General features: G+C 43.9%; 1 protein-coding gene across 1 annotated transcript in view; it reads right to left on the bottom strand.

Moving 5' to 3' along the window:
* Positions 1 to 25,132, bottom strand: part of LOC311227297 (high affinity cationic amino acid transporter 1-like) — a 38,683-nt gene extending 13,551 nt beyond the window's left edge. Inside the window, exons 1-7 of the mRNA XM_084312898.1 lie at positions 24,988 to 25,132; positions 8,311 to 8,713; positions 6,510 to 6,668; positions 6,097 to 6,271; positions 5,852 to 5,985; positions 5,227 to 5,449; positions 539 to 678 (exon numbers count right to left, since the gene is read on the bottom strand). Of these exons, the coding sequence (XP_084169024.1) occupies positions 539 to 678; positions 5,227 to 5,449; positions 5,852 to 5,985; positions 6,097 to 6,271; positions 6,510 to 6,668; positions 8,311 to 8,680 (1,201 nt within the window). The 5' untranslated portion in view covers positions 8,681 to 8,713; positions 24,988 to 25,132. The remainder of the gene's footprint in view (positions 1 to 538; positions 679 to 5,226; positions 5,450 to 5,851; positions 5,986 to 6,096; positions 6,272 to 6,509; positions 6,669 to 8,310; positions 8,714 to 24,987) is intronic.
* Between the last annotated feature and the right edge of the window lie 213 nt (positions 25,133 to 25,345).

Genomic DNA, 25,345 nt, shown 5'->3' with positions numbered 1-25,345 from the left:
AAGGGGGCAGTGTTGCCATTGGCCACTTCTCGAGCCACTCTCAGCTTACCAGACATGAGCCCTGATGCCATGGTGGAGATGATTGGCGTCTTCCTCGCGCTGACACTTGCCAGAAACGAGAAGAGCAGGCCGTCGCGAGCCATAGCAAAGATAATGCGTGGCAGAGGGAACATGGAGCCAAGGAGACTAGGCCGGGGGGGTTGAGGGAAGGAGGGAAGGAGGAGGAGGAGGCAAAAGATTTATAACCCAATCATAAGCTGTCTCACACGGCTTCAACCGTTGCCCCTCTCAGCCCGACACTCCATGGCAATGGAATATTATACGGCAAGCCATTGTGCTGAAGGTGGCAGCCTTCAGAATAATAAAAGTTTAGAGGCCAAAAGAGAAACCACGCAAGTGACTGCATGTGTCCGGATTGGTTCTGGCTACCGGGCTCGAGGAGACAACAGTGTTTTGAAGCCATGTGTGTGGCGAGAGTGTTCCTGTAGGGTTCTGAGAGGAAGGGCAACTAGTTAGTGGGTTTAGGGTCTCACCTCACCTGCCACAATGCCAGATGTTACTGTTGCTATTAGAGGGGTTTTGGTTCTTTGGCTGATTTTAGCCAAACCTTTGAAGAGCAGGCCGTCCTCAGCCATCGCCCATATCACTCGGGGCATTGGGAACATGGAGCCTAGTAAGCTAGTAGGGGAAAAGACAGAAAACCAGGCCATGCAGGTGAATGTGTACAGTTAGAGATAAAACACAGGGAAGGTATCGGCATAAGTACAATCCTCAACTATTAAACCTCCACCATGTAACTTCATGAAGATTTGAGTGCTTTAGCGATCTACGCAAGTCATTGAGGTGCCGAACAAGGGGGGGAAAAACACCCATTGCCCATACGAACGCTTCTGGCTGGGGCTCGACTAGTGGCATGAAATCATCCACAGGAAGTATGTGTTGCACATATTAGAACTAAAGTAACAGCTAGTCCAATTTCTACAGATGAAAAATAATGCGCAAAGTTATTCTCAAGGCCGACGGGGGCAATCATTGTGTGGAAGTTACATAGTGCAGGTTTAAAGTAAAAGTCCACCCTAAAACAGAATTAACATGTTATTCCTATAACGTTAAGACAATGCAATTGTCAAGTGCAATGTAACCCAAAGAAATTGCCCATTTCTAAAATCGAAAACCATTGTGCGCCGTTACCTAAAAAGACCCAAGGTAAACAGGCCTCAATGACTATTGTCCAGTGGCTTTAAAGTGTCTGGAGAAACGGGGTCACGATGAGAGTCCAGTTGGAGAGATGGTGCAATGACAACAATCTTGCCCCGAACATCAGCAAGACTAATGAGACCACCGTGGACTTCAGAAGCCAAGCCACCGTGGAATCCATCAAATGGTAAATGATAAACGGTGCATTTATAATATAACGCAATCATATAACGCTTTTATCCAAAGCGCTTTACAATTTTTGTTCCTCACATTCACCCATGTCTTGCTCAAGGACACTTCAACTCACTGTCCGGGAGGAGCATGAATTGAACCGGGAACCTTACGATTACCAAACGGCCACTCTGCCATCAGCATCACAGGGACACCGGTGGCAGTTGTCAGTTGCTTCCGTTTTCTTGGTCTGCAGATCTCAGATGACTTGGCCTGGTGCCACAACACTACTGATGCCACCCTCCAGTGTCTAACCCTAACCCTGGAACCTCAACACTGAGGCTCCGTGAGAGCTGCCAAGACCTGGCACTCCATTCCAAGTTACATCCGCAATATAGAAAACACACAGATCATTCAAACACACTTTCAAAACCTGGTTATTGGTTAAGAAATAACTACACGTGTGAACATAACAGCCCTGCAGAACTCTAACCCCATATGCCTGCCTGTACCTAATATGTAGAATTATTGTTTGTTTGTACATTGTCTGATGTAAATATTTTGCATGATGTGTTTTCAACCTGTTCTTAATGACCTGTATGCCATATATATGTTATGCTTTCTTTTTTAGCTGCTTTTTAACACCAGGCCCAGGGACAACAGTTGAAAATTTGCTTTGGCTAACACTGTCTCACACATTTACATTTATGTTCATTAATGTGAGCTGTCCCTGTTCAAATAAAGTTTAAACTGAACTGAACTGAACTGCTGAGGAAAGCCCACCAGCGCCTCTAGCCTCCACAGTGCCTAACCCAAACCCTAACCCTGGAACCTCAACACTGAGGACACGCAGAGGAAAGCCCACCAGCGCATCTACCCACCAAGGTGCCTGAAAGAATGCAGCACCAGCACACAGTGGCTTGTGGATCTTTACTGAGGCACATCAGAGCTTCCCGACGAGTGTCGTTACCGTGTGGTACGGCAACACACCACTGCACACGATGACCCAAATAAACATAGAAATAAACTGGACAGAAAAGCGGGTCAGCAGAGATGATCATTAGGTGTGTTCACCTTCATTCATTGAGACCAGGTGTCAGAGCAAGGCCTGCTCCATCCCCCAGAGACCCCAGTGACCTGTTCTCTCCACTGAGACCCCAGTGACCCTGAACTGTTCTCCCCACTGAGACCCCAGAGACCCTGAACTGTTCTCCCCCAGAGACCCCAGTGACCCTGAACTGTTCTCCCCCAGAGACCCTGAACTGTTCTCCCCACTGAGACCCCAGTGACCCTGAACTGTTCTCCCCCAGTGACCCTGAACTGTTCTCCCCACTCAGACCCCAGTGACCCTGAACTGTTCTCTCCACTGAGACTCCAGTGACCCTGAACTGTTCTCCCCCAGAGACCCTGAACTGTTCTCCCCACAGAGACCCCAGTGACCCTGAACTGTTCTCCCCACTCAGACCCCAGAGACCCTGAACTGTTCTCCCCACAGAGACCCCAGTGACCCTGAACTGTTCTCCCCACTCAGACCCCAGTGACCCTGAACTGTTCTCCCCACTGAGACCCCAGTGACCCTGAACTGTTCTCCCCACTGAGACCCCAGTGACCCTGAACTGTTCTCCCCACTGAGACCCCAGTGACCCTGAACTGTTCTCCCCCAGAGACCCCAGTGACCCTGAACTGTTCTCCCCCAGAGACCCCAGTGACCCTGAACTGTTCTCCCCCAGAGACCCCAGTGACCCTGAACTGTTCTCCCCACAGAGACCCCAGTGACCCTGAACTGTTCTCCCCACTCCAGTGGGTATGAACCGTTTTAGTCACCGTTGACTACACTTTATAATATGTATAACCTACGGTACTATGCTGTATAGTTATGCTACCTATGCTGTTGGCAGTGCTGGCTCTTTTGATAGTAAAGGTTGCTGACCCCTGGGCTAGGGATATGTCATTGTTGTGACACAGTTACGATACTTGTGAAATTCACCTGAATTTCCAGTCCGACTAGTATACTGGCTGGAAATCCACCCCAGATTCAGGGTGTACCTTGCATTACAACATATCCAAACTGTACCAGAATGATTACTACACTCCATGCTGCATATTTAGCAGCATACTGTATACTTGCAATTGTATATTTTTATACAGTTCTTTTGTATGTACATATTAAACATTTTCTGTATAAATTAAGGCCGGGCCGTTATTATTATTATCGCGCAATAAAATAATTCTCTCTCTCTCTCTCTCTCTCTCTCTCTCTCTCTGTGTGAGGGAGGGAGGAAGGAAGGGGTGGGGAGTGAGGAAGAAAGGGGGAGAATGAGAGACAGAGAGCTAAGAGACATACTAGGAGAGATTAGTGGAAACTGTCAAAATGATTAACAGATGTTGACTGTAAGAATCTCTAAGGGCATCAATGGGAGCAATAATTTTTTTAAGTAACTAAATAGTTACTTTTCACAGTAACTCATTACTTTTGGGTGTAAGTAACTAGTAAAGTAACTGAGCCATTTTAATCTAGATTAACTCCAGGATTGCAGATAGATTAATCTAGATAAAAAAATAAAAATCTATGCCCACCTCTAGTATAAATATTATCAAGATGTTTTGACACAAAATTGTATTGTGTTATCACTATTGCCTTCTGTATTCTTTTAATCGGCGGCAACAGTGGGTCAGGAGGTAGAGCGGTCGTCTGGTAATCAGAAGGTTGCCAGTTCCCGGTATTGTTCCGGCTCCTCCCGGGCAGCGTGTCGAAGTGTCCTTGAGCAAGACACTTAACCATAGTTTCCACAATTGCTGCACTGGATACCTCTTATAGTTTACAACCAATAAATGAGAGAGTTGTCGTAACTGTTGTGGAGAAAACTATGTTTGAGAAGGAAAATAAATCAAGTTTAAACAAGACCGTGCTGGTGAGTCATATTTGCATATACAGGCACAGTAGAAGAAGACCGGAATGCACGCCAAATGTTCTAGGTTTGGAAGAGACTTTTTCATGTTCTATAAACATTAACTAAACTGTCTCAAGATCACAGGAATAACATGACATTTTTCAGGGTGGATTTCCCCTTTGAGGCCTTTGTTAGCCAGGGGGAAATGGGACAAAATCTTATTTTCATTGTACTGTATTGTAAATGGATTATTGACGAAAAAAGCATGCAGCACGATTACAACATTGTAGAAGAAATAATAATTAGGGATGGGCACGAGTATTGTTTTCCCACATTGAATACTCGCATGAATTACTTGAGTAGTGGTCGAGTAATTGTTTAGGGAAATCTAGTTTTAGAACGTATCTTAAAGCGCATGGCAGCAGCGATAACGAGATATTGTGCGTCACGCACACGCAACCGATTTTATTATGTCTCGCTCCGAGAACATAACAATGCAATTTGTACTCTATGCTCAATGCGTATCGTCAGTCAAAACAGTCAGTTACCATTTGTAATAATTATATTATCTCCATTCTGTCTGCAGAAGGTCTCTCCGCTCATGGAATGGCGACATGTTGTTGGCACAATTTGGAAAGGCACAAACACGAACCGCTGTTTGCATCTTTAAAAACGCTGAGCTAGCTTTCAACGCAACAACGTTTTCACTCCAGTTTCCAGTGCAGTGTCGTCTTCCTGCAACAACTCACACTTTGTGGATGAGATTTCTGTTTCAGTGGCACTTTTGGTGGAAATATTTGGTGGTAACCAAATAATAGAAAATAATAATCGAGCACCCTTCGAGTTCAGTAGAAACGGTGAGTACTCGACTAATTGATTACTCACACCCATCCCTAAAAATAATAATAATAATAATAACAATAACAAAGCAGAAAAAGTCTTCCAAAGCAGTGAGAAGGCACCTTACCTGGTAGACAGGGCACACAGGGAACCGATGGCCACTGCATAAGTCGCTCCCTCCCAGCCTACATACTTAAAGGCTCCAGGCAGCGGGCTGCTCTTGTCCAGCAGGTAGTACGGCATCATCAGAGTGAGGGCTGCGGACACTCCAAAGTAGGCCACGAAGCAGATGAGCAGGGAGGCCACGATCCCGATGGGAATGGCCCTCTGTGGGTTCTTCACCTCCTCTCCTGAGGAGGGACAGAGGAAAGCGGGAGATGTCAGGGCGATAGGGAGAGCATGCCTGCTGATGTTACTGAGCAGCTAAAGACAGGCCTGGGTGATAATGGAGGAAATTATTATCATGATAACCATTTAGATATTCAATATTATTGTATATGTAATGTATAGTATGATATCTGCTAACGTATACATCCAATGGATGTTCATGGAATTTAACTACTCGTTGTCAAACTCTTGTCATTTCCAAATAATATTCCTCTCAGTGCCATATCCTATTCAGTAATTTCATCACGATATGGAGTTCTGAACCCACTTAAAGATGATTGAAAAATGAATTATTGCCCATACCTAGTGTCGGGGGGGGGGGGGGGGGGGGTCAAGATGCATAAAGAAAACTCCTCCCCTCTCACCTGTGGTGGCGATGCAGTCGAACCCCACAAAGGCGTAGAAACAGGTGGCCGCGCCAGACAGCACTCCGGTGAAGCCGAAAGGCATGAAGCCTCCCTCACCGAGACTCGCGGCCGATGGTAACGGCTCGGACACACTGGACGGTAAAAAGAAAATTTTACTTATTCGCTTTGGGAAAACACACGACAAGAGTGGAATATCACATTCAGAATCAATTTGGTTTACAATAATTTTCCTTTTCACACACTTGAGGCTTGCGTTGCTGGTTGTAACGTTCAGGATCTCGTCGGGGTTCAGACGCCAGTTCTTCAGGGTTCCCTTGACCAGGCCTGAGATGATCACGAAGAGCAGCACCAGAACGTTGATGCACGTGAAGACTTTATTGACCATGGCAGACTCTTTCACCCCAAACGCTAGCAGTCCTGCAGGACACAAGAGAGGGAAACGATACCATACAATACTTCAATCTTCTGGGGGGCAATTTAAGTTTGGGCTAACGTAAGTGCTTTATCAATAAATGACAAATAAATATGGACAATTCAAACAGCAACCAAATGAATGAATCTATGTAGTAAATTAATAGAATAAAAGAGAGATTTAAAAACGTTTCTAGAGACAGATGATACACAAATGTTACTATTTTCTGGAGCTAAGTCTGACCTGTCAGCGTGATGATGATGAAGACAGCAAATATGTCAGGATACTCTGCCAGGATCCCTGGGGCATTCATGGTCATGTAAAGTCTGCAGAAGTCCTCTATGTGTCGTCCGATCAGCTCGTCAAATGTAGCGCTCCAGGCTCTGGCCACACTAGACGTTCCTGTGTGGAGAATAGTGAACAAAATAATAATCAATTTGTCTCCCAGTCCTAAATCCCTCCCTTAACTCATTCGGGGCCAACCACGTAATATTACGTGTTTGCCCGACAACCGTTGAGTGCCAACGACATAATATTACGTTTTTGGTTAGTTTTTCTTTTTTTTCTCGATTTTAATATCCTATTCAATGTCACAGAGCTGTATTTTGCCTGGAAAAGGCATATTGGGACTCCGGAGGTGCAGTACCGGCCAGATCCTGGTAGTGGTGCTGTCTCGAGAATGCAGTAACCCCTGTTGCAGACCGGGTGTCACACTGAAAGGGCTTCGGATGGACTTTTCTAGTTACCTGAAGCGAGGGCTTCACCGGATTGCATGGAATAGTTTTTGGGACGCCCGATTCATTATGCTGTGGAGGGTTATGGCGTGGGCCAAATGGACATATGATCTACCAGATGGCAATCAAATAATTGGAATATTCTTTTTGGAATCGCACCGGCCAAAGGTAAGAGCAATTTGACGTCAATTTCAGCTTGATCGTGCAAGGATTTCATAGCCATCCCCCAGATCAGCGTATGTTGTGGTAATAACGAATGGCGTTATTGGCAATCAATTCATCAGAAACGACCCCCCCCCCCCCCCCCCCCTTTCATGCATTCACCCCAAAATAAGAAATAAAATGGTTGCGTTAGGCCACACCCATTGCCACGGCCCCTTTAGCCAATTGGCATGAACACACACGCCCAATTCCAGCCTCCTAGGGTGAAACCAGTGGCAGTTAAGAGGGTGGGGAATGTTTTGTGGACCAATCAACCGATCAAGCTACAGACAGAGTGACCTAGCTCATCGCAGCTAAAAAGGTTTGATATGGATTTGGAAGGCTTTGGATTCAATAAGCGGATTCTATACTGGATTCAGAATCAATCAAATACTTTCAAAACCGCAAACCTACATGAGTTTCTGTGAACAGACGTACACTTAACCAAGGCCAAATAATGATTTTCAGTCAGACAAGTTTATTCCAGTGTTCCGTTTCAAATTAAGCAATAGCTCCTATGTGTGATACACCGTGAAGCTTCAGGCTGAGATAACGTGAACATAATGATTTTCAATTAAATCCTGGCATGGATCAACCAGGTCACTGGAACAGATGGGGCAGGTTGGGGCTAAACAACAAATGTCATTGTATCAACAGTAATGAAAATGTGTAGAAATATCGTCCTATGATATTTTGGCCATATTGCCATTTTGGCCATATCACCCATGCCTATTCTGTAGTGGATTCAGACTAGAGTTGATAAAATACCTTCAAACCCCAAACCTATTCAAGTAAAAAAAAGTCTCACAAATGATATGAGAAAGGATAAACTGCGCTCTTCCTCCCTTAGGTGGTTTAATCCAATGGTGGTCTCATCTAATGATATAAGGACATATAAAGGCCTCCCTTAGGTTTACATAATTTCATCCAATGATATAAGAAAGGATAAAACTCTTAGGGTTAAAATGTCTCATCCAACCCTCATTTAGGTTTAAATAATTTCATCCAACGATATAAAAAGGACAAAACACTCCTTTAGGTTTAAATAATTTCATCCAATCATATAAGAAAGGTAAAAAAAAAAGCCTCCTTTAGGTGTAGAGTCTCACCGATGATATAAGAGAGGATGAGGTTCCAGCCGGTGATGAAGGCCCAGAGCTCTCCGACCGTCACATAGCTGTAGAGGTAGGCCGAGCCGGTCTTGGGAACACGGGCGCCGAACTCGGCATAGCAGAGGCCGGCCAGGACTGAGGCCAGGGCTGCGATCAGGAAGGACAGGACGATGGCGGGCCCGGAATTCTCCCGGGCCACGGCGCCGGCCAGCACGTAGACGCCGGCACCCAGCGTGCTGCCCACGCCCAGGGCCACCAGATCAAAGGTGTTCAGACATCGGGACAGCCGGGAGTCCTCGGCATTACAGTCCACCACCTTCACCCTCAGTAGCTGCCTCCCGATGCCCTTCAGCGCCCCCAGAATCATCCTTGCTGCTCACAGTGCCGGGGAGAGGTTCACCTGAGGCCAAAGCACAGACAACAACGTGAGGAATGTGGGACAACTGTGTGTGTGCGTGTGTGTACATGCAAGACCAGATACTAATAATACAAGCGTTGACAAGCGTTTATGTGTTACAGAGCCGTGAGTGCACGCAGTAACGCAGTTATCTAATTGAACCAGAGGAAAGCATTAAGAAGTCTTTATTAGGGATGCCCCGATCACGTTTTTTGCCACCGATCGTCTATGAGTCATATCGGCCGATACACTGCCGATACTGATCGTTTTTGGTTTTTGTATAGCAGCTGGCAGTATTATACTGTAGGTCTAACACAGGCATTCTCAAAGTCAGGTCTAAATTATCTAATCTAATCTTAGAAATTAAGTAAAATGAATAGTACTGGGTGTTAAGCATAACAGTATCTAAGTTAATTTACTTCTGACCATTATAGTCTTTATTTTCCTATGACCTGAAACTGAAACTTATAAGATGTTCTCAGTGTTCAGTTACAGCTATGAAGCACGATAGCCAATTAGCCAACAGCTGCATAAACGAATGATGTTATAAGACATTGATATCAGGAGCTATCTGTAGCTACTGCTAGCCAGCTAGATAACGTTAGACAATGCCTCATGTAATAAACTAAAGTGAATAGTTGACTGGTTCATTTTGTTTAAACAGTAACGTTAGCTAGGTAGCTAACGTTAGCTCACGGAACAACGATAGCTAGTTAGCCAACACTAGCCAACTACTGCGAAAACAAATGCCAAAATTATATCAGACGTTGATATCAGGAGCCATCAGTAGCTAGCCAGCTAGATAACGTTAGACAATGGCTCATGTATTAAACTAAAGTGAATAGTTGACTGGGTCATTTAGTTTAAACAGTAACGTTAGCTAGGTAGCTAACGTTAGCTCACGGAGGTCTCATGCACTCGACTATTGCCGGAGCATTTGTTGACATGGGTCTGGGAGGGGGACGGGCAAGGCATGCAGCAGCAGCAGCTGTGTGCGAGAGAGAGAAGACCGTGAGTGAGAACGCCGCTGAGAATTGGATCATGTTTTTCGTCATCGATCGGTTTTCACGATCGGCGAAAATAAAGCATTATCGGAATTCACCGATCTCATATTTATACTGAATATCGGCCGATACCTCGCTGGCCGATCGATCGGGGCATCCCTAGTCTTTATCATCTATATCTTTATCAATGTTATTTCTCTCCTTGACTGCCATTTTCTGCCATATTTTATCATCATTATTCACAAAAACATGATATACACAAGCATATAATTAACTTAATTGAGAATACAGAAAAAAATGCATGTTTGTATATATGGTTGTAAGTATATTCCCCCTTTGAGCCTTTTATGGTCAGTGCTGTTGGAATATTACTATGGTACTACTACTGTCCCAGGGGGATTCTTTCACCAGGGGAAGACTAGCAGAGGGAAGACTAACAGAGGGAAGACTAGCAGAGGTAAGACTAACAGAGAGAAGACTAACAGAGGGAAGACTAACAGAGGGAAGACTAGCAGAGGGAAGACTAACAGAGGGAAGACTAGCAGAGGTAAGACTAACAGAGAGAAGACTAACAGAGGGAAGACTAGCAGAGGGAAGACTAGCAGAGGGAAGACTAGCAGAGGGAAGACTAGCAGAGGGAAGACTAGCAGAGGGAAGACTAGCAGAGAGAAGACTAGCAGAGGTTAGCAGAGGGAAGACTAGCAGAGGGAAGACTAGCAGAGAGAAGACTAGCAGAGGGAAGACTAGCAGAGAGAAGACTAGCAGAGGTTAGCAGAGGGAAGACTAGCAGAGAGAAGACTAGCAGAGGTTAGCAGAGGGAAGACTAGCAGAGAGAAGACTAGCAGAGGTAAGACTAGCAGAGGTTAGCAGAGGGAAGACTAGCAGAGGGAAGACTAGCAGAGAGAAGACTAGCAGAGGTAAGACTAGCAGAGGTTAGCAGAGGGAAGACTAGCAGAGGGAAGACTAGCAGAGAGAAGACTAGCAGAGGTTAGCAGAGGGAAGACTAACAGAGGGAAGACTAACAGAGGGAAGACTAGCAGAGGGAAGACTAGCAGAGGGAAGACTAACAGAGGGAAGACTAACAGAGGGAAGACTAGCAGAGGGAAGACTAGCAGAGCGAAGACTAGCAGAGGGAAGACTAGCAGAGGGAAGACTAGCAGAGGTTAGCAGAGGGAAGACTAACAGAGGGAAGACTAACAGAGGTTAGCAGAGGGAAGACTAACAGAGGGAAGACTAGCAGAGGTTAGCAGAGGGAAGACTAACAGAGGGAAGACTAACAGAGGGAAGACTAGCAGAGGTAAGACTAGCAGAGAGAAGACTAGCAGAGAGAAGACTAGCAGAAGTTAGCAGAGGGAAGACTAACAGAGGGAAGACTAACAGAGGGAAGACTAGCAGAGGGAAGACTAGCAGAGGGAAGACTAGCAGAGGGAAGACTAACAGAGGGAAGACTAGCAGAGGGAAGACTAGCAGAGGGAAGACTAGCAGAGAGAAGACTAGCAGAGAGAAGACTAACAGAGAGAAGACTAACAGAGAGAAGACTAGCAGATTGAAGACTAACAGAGGGAAGACTAGCAGAGGGAAGACTAGCAGAGGGAAGACTAGCAGAGGGAAGACTAACAGAGGGAAGACTAGCAGAGAGAAGACTAGCAGATGGAAGACTAGCAGAGAGAAGACTAGCAGATTGAAGACTAGCAGAGAGAAGACTAACAGAGGGAAGACTAGCAGAGAGAAGACTAGCAGATTGAAGACTAGCAGAGGGAAGACTAGCAGAGGGAAGACTAGCAGAGAGAAGACTAGCAGAGGGAAGACTAGCAGAGGGAAGACTAGCAGAGGGAAGACTAGCAGATTGAAGACTAACAGAGGTAAGACTAACAGAGAGAAGACTAGCAGAGGGAATACTAGCAGAGAGAAGACTAGCAGAGAGAAGACTAGCAGAGAGAAGACTAGCAGAGAGAAGACTAGCAGAGGGAAGACTAGCAGAGGGAAGACTAGCAGAGGGAAGACTAGCAGAGAGAAGACTAGCAGAGAGAAGACTAACAGAGAGAAGACTAGCAGAGGGACGACTAGCAGAGAGAAGACTAGCAGAGAGAAGACTAACAGAGGGAAGACTAGCAGAGGGAAGACTAGCAGAGAGAAGACTAACAGAGGGAAGACTAACAGAGGGAAGACTAGCAGAGAGAAGACTAACAGAAGGAAGACTAACAGAGGGAAGACTAGCAGAGGGAAGACTAGCAGAGGGAAGACTAGCAGAGAGAAGACTAACAAGAGGGAAGACTAGCAGAGGGAAGACTAGCAGAGGGAAGACTAGCAGAGGGCAGATGGCTTGGGACCGTCTTCCTCTCTGCCCACTACAACTAACGTTTCACTTGGGCCTTATCCAAAACGTGACAGCCCAGTGAAGGAGGCCTCCTCCAATTTCGGGAGCGCCATCAAAATGTCAGGCCAGTAGCCTCACGCCAGTAGCCTCACACCTCCATATAGAGAAGCCCTCTCAGGCATTTCTCCCCGCGGCAAAAAGCCCTCAACGTTGCGGCCGCCTCTAGGAAGTGCGCTGCCGTCGGCTTCTTTTCTCAGCTTTTTTTGTGCGGCCGAAAGTTGAAACTTTCTGAACTTTCAGAGCGATGCGCTGGAGCTCATTTTCAGACAACCAATCACAGCCATTCATCTACCACTCTGTTTGTAACCTGACACCGGAGCTGCCTGCCTGTCTGGCTGTCTCCCACAGACCATTGAGATTCGCGACAAAACTAATAATAATAACTACACGAACTACACGGTAAAATCTTCACGCCTGAGGATTAAGCCCCATTATAGAACAATCATTTCTAGCCTGAGCAAACATGCTTCTACACATCCTGGGATAATGCATGGCAGCAGTCACATCCGCTCATCCACCAGTGTTGATGTCACAGTAGAAGTGTACAGTGAAAACAGCAGAGCGGGTCGACGTTACGAAGCGCAACACATGGTGGAGTTCAAGTTGTTCCAAGTATAGAAGCGTGTTCCAGTACTTACTTCAGCCTCCCGGGTCTGTTAAAAAAAAAAAAAAAAAACACAAAGCGAATATTCTAACTCGACGTGTACGATTAGTGCCACTAGTGATCCAGATTATGAGTCTTCCTCCAGAATCGTTTCCATAGCGTGTGTGTAGATGTGGTGACAAAAAGGATACAATTTGCAAATGCCACAAGGGCAAATAGAAGCAAGAGCAGAGAGAGAGAGAGAGAGAGTGGCGTTAACAGCACTCGGATGTCTGTGAAGACGTACACCCCATTCAGGTGGCTGCCTGGCTCACAAATAGAACCGTGACACATCACATGGCCTCACAGGGACAGTGAGCAGCTGTGACGTCAGCCAAACATTCTCCTGTAACCCCCTCTCTTCACACCACAGCCCCCCCCCCCCCCCCCCTAGTCCTACTCTGCGCCGTCCAACTGAATGGAGCAACTGTAGCTGAGGCTCCTCAGAGTTCATTCATTAAAAGTTTGAACTGAACTCATATTAGGGGCTGGGCAATTAACCAAACTTTAGGTTCAACTTACGATTTCAGCTTCCAACGACTATGAAAACAAGATAGATCGAGAGCCAGGTTGTGTTTTTATTTTTCCCAGTTGAATTAGCCTATATTTAATGAATTTTTTTTTGTTTAATAAATGCATGATGTTTCTAAAGTCAATGAGTAATCATGTTAAATAATGGTGATCTCAATATTGACCAAAATAATCGTGATTATGAATTTTGCCATAATCTGTGCCGTATTTAGTTCCTCGAGGCTGAAGGAATAATACAAGGTGAGGCCTATGACTGACCAAGCCTTAGGCACACACAACTAAATAAATAGAAAAAGAGGTAAGAGTGCAGATCTAGGATCAGTCTTGCCTAGGGATGCACCGATCCAACTTTTTCAGTCCCGATACCGATACTTGAGTTTGGGTATCGGCCAATACCGATCCGATACCCATTGTCCAAATATTTTTTCCAAAAAAGTTAAAAAAATAAATAAAAAAAAAAAAAATCCACGTTTTATTTTTTTATATATTAAAAATATATTTAGTTTTTAAGAATTGTAAAGGATCACAAGTGTGTTTTTGATTTGTTGTAAACAAAGACAGAAAATAAACTTCATTCATTCAATTAATAAACTGTATGCCTCACTGTCACTGTGTGGAAGAGACTGGGATCATTCTTTTGTGCAAGGCAACATCAGGCTTGACTTAAAACATTACTTTCCTAACTTAGTGAAACTAAATGTAACAAATTAACACAGATATAAAATGTACTGAATGGTTATTTCTTATTTTATTTATATAAAACATTTAAAGAAAAAAACGATCCAGCTATTTTACTGATATCGGCGGCCAATACAGATAATATCGGATGGGTGCATCCCTAGTCTTGCCGTGGAAATGATGCGCAGGAACATTAGATTTATTGTCATTGTTAAGGTCGGGTACCCTTCACATTTGAAGTGCAAACTTCTCAATTTCAACATCGTTATTTATTTAGAACATTTAGTTATTTACTGTTGTAACACACCACACAAATTTTATTGCATGATCGTGTATTGTTTATAAATATAAACATCATCTGGCCATCCTCAGTAAATATGATCAAACTCCTCTGACCTTGTCTGGTCTTTCCAAAGACCCAAGAGACAGGACAGTAATATATATAAATTTGTGGAAAAGGCTCCCTCTTGTCTAGTATATTACACTCTACATGTCGCACTATACTAAACATATAAAGGCACCGAAATACGGTACCGATTGATCTAGCATGAATTAGGGCTGCACGATTTTGGGAAATAATCTAATTGCGATTTTTCTAACAGATATTGCAATTGTGATTAAATTTGCAATTATACTTTTTTTTTAAGCAGCCCCACAGAGGTTTATTGTAAAATGTGGCTTGCATCTGGCCTACGCGGTGGGTCTGTTCGGGACACCGAGCCTGTTGCGATTTGCATCATTTAAAATCGCGGTTTCGATTTAAAATCGATTAATCGTTCAGCCCTAGCATGAATCGGTACTCTGTAGTACCGATGTAATTCGGTCGGTATCCTTAAAAGTACAGAGTTCGGTACCCAACCCTAGTCATCGCAGAGCACAAGTAAAGTACAACGAAAAGTAAAATTGGGCATATTGATAATCTCTATGGTGTAATAATGTATTATGTCCTCCAAAGAAATGCCAGCAAAACATTCAAGTAGAAAATCTTGACAAAGTAATAGGCTATATAACTGTACATTGTATTTGCCGCATGTTAGAAGTTGTGCATTATATCAGACTGGGTTGTGATGACCTGCTTGCAGTGAAAGCCAAAACATGATCCCAGGCCAGAAACTCATCTACAATTATCTTCAACGTCAACCGCAAAAAAAAGTGAAAGCTTCGACAACCTTGATGAACCCACAAAGACACAACAGTGTCACGCTGTGCGCGCCAAAGAACAGACGACACGTGAAGCTGCGGCCAGCGACTGCAGCTGTACGGTAACACCATGTCCTCCACAGCAAAGCGTGGAATAAATAAAGACATGGGAGAACATTCAGTCAGTCTGCCCACTGCCCAGGAGGCAAAGGGCCAGTAGTTTGGAACTTAATATAAAGACCCATGCGTTGCTCTGCTGGGTTCAAGCTAAAATAGAAGGGTGGGCAGGGGAAGGCCCTGCCCTCTTCTAGTCCAATCATCTTGCCCAATGCCCACACACCTGCTTGTAAATTCGGAGTGGCAGCTAAGTCACATGCAACCTACTTCACTATTCTGACCCGCTTGGAGATGCAATTGCTCTGTAATCCTATGAGCCCGGTCATAATATTTGTTTATGTACCGTGGGGGAAAGAAATACCTACAGCAGAATGTTGTTTTTTCAGATTTTTTCATTAGCCATTTTGAGATTGTGAAAACTGATATTATTGGTTGTGTATTAATCTTCTTATCGATTTCCTTAAATATACTGCAAAGTAAGACTACACACAGCAGTTTGGGGATATTGAGAATATTTGGATGTTAACATGACATGGACAATAGACATTCAACTAGAGCCATATGGAATCCGCGATCACGGAATCGCGGACGGAATCGCGGAATTGAGCAATAAAAATGGAATCCACTATAAAAAAATAAAATAATTTTTTTTTTTTTTTTTTATGTTGTGGGACTTGTACAGCACTTTGTTCAACTTTGTCAGTGCTGTAAAGTTTAAACCTTTTAAAATCTTAGACAAACAAAACACTTTGCTTTCATGAAATATTGTAAGCCGTCATTTGAGGCTTTATAAAAGCAGCACAATGAACACAAATCTGTCAGTGCCGAGTCCGACCTCATCTTAAATAACAAACAGCATTGCTTGTTGTAGTTAACAAAGAGAGGCAGAGTTGATTTTGCAAAAATATATATAATTTTCTTTTTTTTTTATAATCAAATTTTATTTTCATATTCGAATCCCAATGCCCATCGAACGAAGCTTCGAAGCTTCAAAGTATTTAAGACAGCCCTATTAAATGGACTGTTATATCTTATTAAATTGTGGACATTTATTCATTCCCACTTATTAGACACTATTTCTGATGGTAAAATGAGCGTCCAAAGCAAAATACAGAATTCTGAAATATTAAAACGGAAAAAACGGAATTTGGAAAAAAATAAAATGGAATTTGGAAAAAAATAAAACGGATTTCATATGGCTCTACATTCAACACAGTCTCACGGCTGACATTTTGACTTATAGATGGGTAAACACAGGGCTTTACTGTTTGTAAACATTGATGACGTTTCCAGGGAAAGTCTGGATGACGCCATGCGACGTCCCGTCGGTGTACGCGCTTTCATCTACAACGTCCCTATCGATATATTGAATAATACGGGGCGACAGTGGCTCGAGAGGTAGAGCAGTTGTCTGGCAATCCGGAGGTTCCCGGTTCGATTCCCGCTTCTCCCGGGCAGCGTGTCGATGTGTCCTTGAGCAAGACACTTAACCCCTAATTGCTCCCGATGAGCAGGTTGGCACCTTGCATGGTTGCATCCGCTGTCGGTGTGTGAATGTGAGTGAATGTGTGAGTGAATGGGTAAAATGTGAGTAACAAATTGAAAAAGCGCTTTGGATAAAAGCGCTATATAAAAAAGCAGCCATTTACCTATAATCAACAGCCTATATCTATGGTTACACCTTATGCTTAGTTATGCCCATTCAAGTGAAAATGTCTGCTGTGAAAAAGGGCCTGAGACTGGTGGCTTTCAAGTACATTTGAACAAAAACGATTTCCGACTCTTGAATAATAATTCCCCCCCCGGGCCCCCCCCTTCTTTTGATTCCACTCTAACGACGCGGTGATGCAGCAGCAGTGCATCATGACCCGACTCGGGGAGCGACTGAGCCACGACGCTCCATTTTGAAGGGTATCTCAACAGCAACAACAAATAGTCTGCCCTTGTGATGAAAGCGAGGCATGCTCAAAACAAAGTGCCATGTGAGGCTGATCATAAAACGGACCGCTGGTATGAGTTATGACCACCGCCGACCCCCCCCCCCCCCCCCCCGCCTGCCCCCTGGGAATCTGGCCAGACACAGTATGAACACCTGTGGGCACCTTGTTGACCTTGCAACACACTGGCGTAAGGAGCGAGCATGACATCATGTAACAGATCAAACACAAAAGACAAGCGTTTTGTACACAGACGGACGGTGGGATGGAGACCTGTCGGGGCGACAGGCTAACGGATACATCCTGGATTTCATACGTGCGTTGTTGTATGTCTCGAAACGTCAACACCATACGTGGTATACGAGTGTAACAAAAAAAGATTGTGGAGCTGATCAGGTAGCGTGCTAGGTGTGCACGAAATCGCACACAATTAATCAAATGTATGTATTGTTTGAACAAAATGTTTGTTTGGGGATCGATTTGGAATCGGTAGAAATACTGTAGACTCTTTTGTGAATGGATTTTCCCCTGCACCCCTACAGTATACCTCCAATAATAGTAGGCCCATCACTTGCCGAACAATGGGAGTTCACAAACCTATACAAATGCAGGTGCCATGTCAAACCTTTGGAATCTTACTTGGCCTTGTATGATTGCTGCAGTCCCTCTTAAAAAAGGGGAACAGGCATTTTGTTTTTAGAATTGTCATATTATTTAGTAGGTACTACAACATGTTAACATACAACATACTAAAGCCTACACCTGCATTCAGAGAGAACGCACTTCCAACACCTTCCAATCCAATCCAACTTTACGGTAACGGTAACAAAATGATACAACAATAACACAGTAAAACAATAAGATCATAAAATCAACAAGCTACATGGTGTCGAAAGTCAGAGAGAAAAGGTGGGTCTTAAGGAGGCCTTTGAAATGGGACAGTGATGAGGCCTGCCTAATCTGCAGCGGCAGCTCGTTCCACATTTTGGGGGCGACAACGGAGAAGGCACGGTCCCCCCTGAGCTTACGCCTAGTTGTAGGCACTACTAGGAGCAGCTGGTCAACTGGTGGGGAGAGTCATCACCGGAGACAAAGAGGAATCACCGGAACCTCGCCAGGCAGCTCAAACGAGGAAATGAACAGAGCACAGAAAGAAAGAGAAATGAAGACATCAAATACCAGTACCATTTTCTGGAAGAGGAAATACGTAAGGTAGGACAGGTATAACTTGTCTTGCAGTACATCTTTTGAAAAGTTTGGCTGTTTTCCTGTAGCCATTGATTTTGTGAGCTTACTCTCTGGAAAGCGTGAACGGTGCAGACTATAGTAGGGCTGGGCGATAAAACGATAACGATAACTATTGCGATAAATTATTTCCTCGAAATAAACATGAAACGTGGTCGCAAAGTTTCGATATATCGATTTTCCAAGCTTGGATATCAGCACACGCGCACTAACAACCAATCAGTGAAGGAGATGGCGACAGCAAAGGAGACCCGCGGTGCAAATCTGGGTAGTAAACAAGGCTGGCTGGGATCATTAGCTTTCACGCCGCTATTTTAGTTTACGTGCGGAGTGGGTGTGTGGCGTGAATTCTGAGGGTAACGGTTAGAGTAGTGTGGGGTAATGCTGCGCCGCGGTGGACGTCGTTGCAATGTATTGGGGCGGAACAGAGTATTTTAGGGTGATAGTTAGTACATTGGAAACAAGGCTGGCTAGGATCATTAGCTTGCACACCGCTATTTTATAGTTTACGTGCGGAGTGGGTGTGTGGCGTGAATTCTGAGGGTAACGGTTAGAGTAGTGTGGGGCGGTGGACGTCGTTGCAATGTATTGGGGCGGAACGGAGTATTTTAGGGTGATAGTACATTGACGTGGGATACACCGCTTGCTCTGGCTAACTGTGTTAGTTCCATTCTTATAATGCATATGATCCAGTGGCGGTAGGTTGCCCCCTGGTGGAATATAATAATCTATGCACTGGGCCGTGTTTACTGCGTAGAAGAATGGCGCCGGGCATAAGAAGTTAATTAAACTTGACAGAAATTATATCGACGATAATTATCGATATCGAGTGATATGAAAATTATTTTATCGCAATAACACTTTTGGCCATATCGCCCAGCCTTAGACTATAGTAGTAATTCGATAGTCACTTGGAACTATTCGATTACTAATAAAAAATCGACTACCGGTAATCAAATTCAGCAGTGTGACAGTTAATAGGGTCCCTTCTCAATACACACATTGTAGGTGCCGGTAAAAACAAGGGAAACATTGTTTTTGAGACAAAACTATATTTCTTAAAAAAACTATTTATTTTATGATTTTATGACCATTCGAATTCTAAAATCAATGCCCATCCCTAGTGCAGACAGGGGTAGTATAGAGCAGGGCTGTACGTTAACTTTTTTTGCACATAGCACTGGTGCTACAGAGGTTGATAGTTTTGTAGCACAGGCCAAAATCTTGTAGCACAAGTATAAAACGTGTTATATTTGTAACAGTCACAAATGTGCCTATTGTATTTGTGTTATTTAGTTGCAGTGCCATGTTTGGCTGTCATTTAGTATATCGCCATGTGTTATTATTACTATGATACTCTCATATGCTATTTTAAATTAATATTATAAACAACATAAGGAATATTAGCATAATTTTGAGTGGACTGAAGGAATGAGTCAGCGTTAATAGTTTTAAATGCAAATAATTTATTGAAACATAGAAGTGGGGTCGGTTGGGACACACACACACACAATGGGGGACCCTGATGTAAACAAGACAAACGTCTTTCTCTGGTCTGCATCCCCTTAACAATTGTGTGTATTGAGCCGTACTGTACCCATTCTGCAATCTGTTAAATAAAGTTTTCATTCATTCATTCACACACACTGTTTCAACTCACCACCCCCGCATCATATTGTAGTCTAGTCTGTCTTCAAACTTCCACTCCTCTCGAAACTTGTATTTGAATATCATCATTATCTGTCCATCCTCAGTTTACTATAATATACTCCTGTCCTGAGTCCTGACTAGTGACTTCATCGTCTTTCCAAACGCACGCACGCACACACACACACAGGGAAGGGGAGAGAGTGCCCCCCCATTTCCCTTTCCACACTGTGTCTGCTGGCTCTGCGCCCTCTGATCAGGATTAGCTTGTTAGCTTGCTAACGTTGTAGTGATTGTAATGGTACATAAACGTTCATTTCGGGCGATGTGCGCATAAAGGAATGGCGACGGTGCAAAGCATGTAGATGCATTTGACCCGTTGCGAGAAAGAAAAAACACCACGGACTTATTTCGGGACGTGTAGGCGCACTGCTGTGTTAACGTGCACCAACCGACCAACGCGCTGCTCTTCTAGCAGAAGCACGGATAGGGCGGATACGACTCGTTGAGTTGTCACAAGAGTTTTTTCAAAATAAGAGTATCATATGCACCTGAACGTTGCTAGCTTTCGGAGCCTAGCTGGAGCTGCGCGTGGGCAGAAATGAGACCCGCTACAGGATTTTCAAAATAAGAGTATCTATATGAACCGAATCCCTATCGCACCAGTGCTACTGAAGTAAATCCATCCATCGCACAGACAGCTGTTGCTGTAGCACGTGCGAGATATATGTCGCACTGTACACCCCTGGTATAGAGGCTACATGAGAGCATCAAATTGGCCGATTTGCTTTTGTTTACAAGTCAGATTCAGAAGTCGTGCTTACCAGTGTTGTGTAGGGTTGAATGAGAGTAGCAATAGTGATGCTGGTTGCAATATTTTGTCATGTTGAGGAACTGCACACGAGAGTAAAATGAGCCCGTTGCGTTCTGATTTATGGCAATAACGTTCAGGTTTGTGGGAGATAATCCCAAAAAATAGGAGAAATAAAAAGGTAAATCCAGAAGTCAGTTGATTGACAGGGGCTGGCGTGGGCTGGGTAGGGTAGTTTTTCGAAATTTGAAAGCCCTGAGTTTCTTCCTTCAAAAGACGATCTCACTTTTGGCTGCTCCACTTCCTCCTGTCAATATGCGCCGGTTTCCGACTCAATGCCCTGAGATTTCTATAATCTTATATTTCACTAATAACAGTTAAAATCATTGGTAATGGTAAACAAACGTAATGCTGAAAATATACACTTTTATTGTATATATTTCCCTGCCACGCAATTTGAGCATCTTATACCATTCTCTGCCAGCACTGTAAGTCTATGTAAGTCTAAAAAAAAAAAAAAAATTAAATGGCTAAAAGTGATTTTGTAATTTTACTTTTAACCCTGTGAGGCCCAAATAAAAAAGACATTAACAACTTCAAAGGCCAGGGGGTGAGACCTATATAAACACAGGAAGGGTGCCGTGACTGAAAAAAAGGTTGAGAAACGCTGGTATATGGTGTGGCTCTTTGTGGTACCACAGTCATTCTTGTGGCTCTTAGTCTCTGACTGGTTGGCCACCCCTGACCTAAACAATATATATTTATTACTAGGGCTGACCTCGACTAATCGATCGAAAGGAGTGTTAGACTGCCAACCTCTTAGTAAAAAAATAATAATTGGCAAAACACCTTATCGCCGGAGGCATAAAAGTCATTTGGATACTGTTCTGCTCTGAATTGAGGGCTTATTGCGGAATTTCTTAGCTTCTTGACGATGTTAACATCAAAGCAGCCAGACGCTTGAGCACTGCTGCGTGTTGTGTGTAACCCGCTGTAGCATCCCCGACGCCTGTATGCTTTCCCCAACGCAGTTGTGTTTCCGCGTCTCCAATTGGCTAGCGCGTTTCTGGTCATGTGACATGTGCGCCGGACCGCAAGTTTCTACACTGGTTAAGCTTAGGCGCTCTTTCGAAGTTGTTTACGGTTAGAGTTTGTCTTAGAGCATGGCGATAGAACGCCTGCCTTCTTTCGACAGTTAAGCTTAGGCACTCTTTCGAAGTTGGTTAAGGTTAAAGTTTGTCTTAGAGCATGGCGATAGAACGCCAGGTAGTTTGCAGGCTGTTAGACCCGGAAATAGGCGCAGAACTTGCTGTCCCACGATTGGCGCACATGTCACATGACCTGGCCAATCATAGCGCAAACCGGGAACGCGGACACACAACTGCGTTGGGGAAAGCATACACGCGTCGCCGACTCCCCGGTCATGTTTGCTTTGCACCAAACGTTCCACCCAAAAACGGAATTTAAGTCCAGATTAGGCAAAATTCTGCAATGTTCCACATTTTGCACTTGATTCCATTTTTATTGGTCAATTCCGCGATTCCGTCCGCGATTCCGTGAACGCGGATTTCATATGGCTCTAATAGACACGCCCACCATCTCCTTATAAGGCGAATGAGGCGGGTGTAAAACAGCCGAGTTTCGCCATCTGATCCCTGTCTGATATATTCAACAGGAAGCGCTTTGCGATCTCAAAATGATCACTCATCGCATGCGTGTGTGTGTTAATCTGATGACAAATAAAGACTTATACTTGTACTTATACTAGGGCTGTCATCGACTAAGGATTTGGATGGTCGACTATGATTGGCCAAAATGTGCCGTTAGTCGACTATTGGTCGACTAAAAAAATTTAAATAAAAAAATAAAAAGTATAATATTTAAAAAGGCCCATTTGGGCTGTGGGGGGTGCTTAATGTCTGAATGAGTCGACTGAAGGCTTCTTGTCCTCTGCAAAAGCATGCAATTGGTCCACTGATATTTGTCTAGTCTAGTGTGTTCATTAGATGGGTGAAATCCTCTTTCAGTGCCTCTGTGCCTGTTTTTGTAGGCAGTTAGCCTCTGGTATGCGTGCCATTAGCGTTAGCCACGCTTCTAGGCCTCTTTTCTTGTGGAAAGAATGATAAAAAATAAAAAAATATAATTTTTTTTTTCTTTTTTTTTTTTATTATATTCGACTAACAGGTTGGCCAGTCGACTACGGATCCTTTCGACCGATTAGTCGACTAATCGACTAATAGGGGTCAGCCCTAACTTATACGTATATGTACTGTATAGTGCAAAATAAATCGTTCCAGCAAAGTAGGCATACCAAACGACTGGCTGCGCGCTTGTCCAATCGCGGCGCGCAGTATACCGATATATATAATGCAGCTGATCCATAATGCTCTCTCCTTTCAGAGAGATGACAGGTGACAGATCCTGTATTTCCGAAGCTATAGGTTCGGAAATACCGGATCTGTCACCTGTCATCTCTCTCTAAAATGTCCGTGGCTAAAACTCTGAGTGCGCTCAGAACTTTAGGTGTGGAGCAGAGTCTTGATTGATTGAAAATTGTATTAACAGATTGCAGAATGGGTACAATACATACAGCTCAATACACACAATTGTTAAGGGATGGCAGACCAGAGAAAGACTTTCGTCTTGTTTAAATCAGGGTCCCCCATTTTCAATTAATCATAAATGACATACATGATGACATACAGATAGATACTGCTACATCTATACAGAGAAGAGAGGAGGAGAGAGGTTGCAAATATGCGTTATATGCGTACGGCCTGAACGTTGCTGAATCCCAGGTAAGAACAACGTAAGAGGAAATGCTAGTTAAGAACAAAATCTGTTCTTATATCGCTTCATGCATGAGGCCCAATGACCCCGGAGCTTTTGTTTTGAATCATTTTAGCAAAAAAGGTCCCCGTTCTCATTGAAAACTTGTCTCCATTTCCCTGTCAGAACTAGTACTAGCGGATTAACATTTAGAGGCTGTTAAGCTGTTTATTAAAAAAAACAATTATTATTATAATTATAAATATGATTCCAGGCATGCAGCTCAAATAAAGGTTCTGAGCCAGAAAAGTCAGTCACTAAATTCATTGTCAATGGACCAACTCCAAAAAGGTTTCACTTGACATCACAAATTCAAGTGATGCTCTTGATTTCTGGGACACATTTGTTTATAGATCTGTTGTTTATATAGTTTATAGAAATGCACCAGCCAATATCATTAGAATATCAGTATGTACAATTTTCTTTATTGACAATATTCTGCCGAATGTAGCTCAAAGGAGCCTGGGTTGTTACATTGTTTACATTCTGCACTGATGCAATTAAGGGTTGGAGTTTAGTAACTTTATTACACTGAATTGCTCTAGTCTAGACACAGCAATCCCTCCCCCAAATCAACTCCAACCCACACAGACCAAAACAAAAAAATGGAAACAAAGTGCAATGAATGAATGAAAACTTTATTTAACAGATTGTAGAATGGGTACCAGAGAAAGACATTTGTCTTGTTTACATCAGGGTCCCCCATTTTCAATTCATATTGGATACCAATACCAAGCTGGGCTCTTGCCTGGAAGTCGCTGCATGCCGTGTTGATGATATTACGGAATCTAGACATAATAACCTACATGAAAGCAGTTGTTACTACATTATCAGTTTAGACTGCTGGTGGTGAGAAGCATGTGGCGCTAGTATAAACGGCGACGTTGCGCCCCCGGCCGCGCTCAACATCGCCGCACTTTCTGGCGGCTTCTGCCTTGTTCCACGTTAGTTACGAAAACTGCAAACTTCCCACCGTCGCTGCAGAACACAACTATTACAGTCTATTTGCGTTCTTTTCCCCCTTCTTTTTTAGGGAAATGTTTGCGACCCCTTACTGGTGGTCGATTGGGACATGTTATCGTTAATCGTTAATGTTGCATCAGCAAGATGGTTCCTCCTCACCTACTACTACGCTCCTTCCTTCCTCATCTTTGTGGACCATGTGCATCATTGCTTCACGCATGCACACCCTCATAGCTCTTATTAAATTCGTTCACCCCCGAATACATTCCTGTTCCACGGTTTTATTAAGACAACGGGTCTTAAAACGACTTTAGTTTATCCGAAAATAACGTGACACAAACTTGTAATTACTTACCCTATTAAACCGCAGTGACGACACGCGGCGCCGGCTTCTGCAATGTTTAAAGTTTCGTAGGCTACAATAAAGATAACAAAAGTATCCCGATTCTCAAGGAAAGGCTTTGACTTTCAGAACCGTGTGCATATGACAGATGTTACTGTGAGGGGGGACGACGGACTGATAGTCGGGAATGTGTGTTCAGCCTTGAACGCACTCTATCGCGCTCCGCCCAAGCAGCGTTTTGCATCGGGTATCTGTCTGTTTCAATAGGGTATATCTGCAGAGCCGCAAGCCCAACGTCTGGGCAGGGCTTCGTGGCTTGGACTAGGTTTGAGGCGGGTACGGTGGCGTGGATTGGGTTTGACTGTGCGTA

Source organism: Notolepis coatsorum (genome assembly GCF_963971535.1).
Source record: "Notolepis coatsorum genome assembly, chromosome: 1".
Lineage (NCBI taxonomy): Eukaryota > Metazoa > Chordata > Actinopteri > Aulopiformes > Paralepididae > Notolepis > Notolepis coatsorum.
Note: the sequence above shows the minus strand (reverse complement) of the source record. Positions and strands in the feature narration are given on the sequence as shown.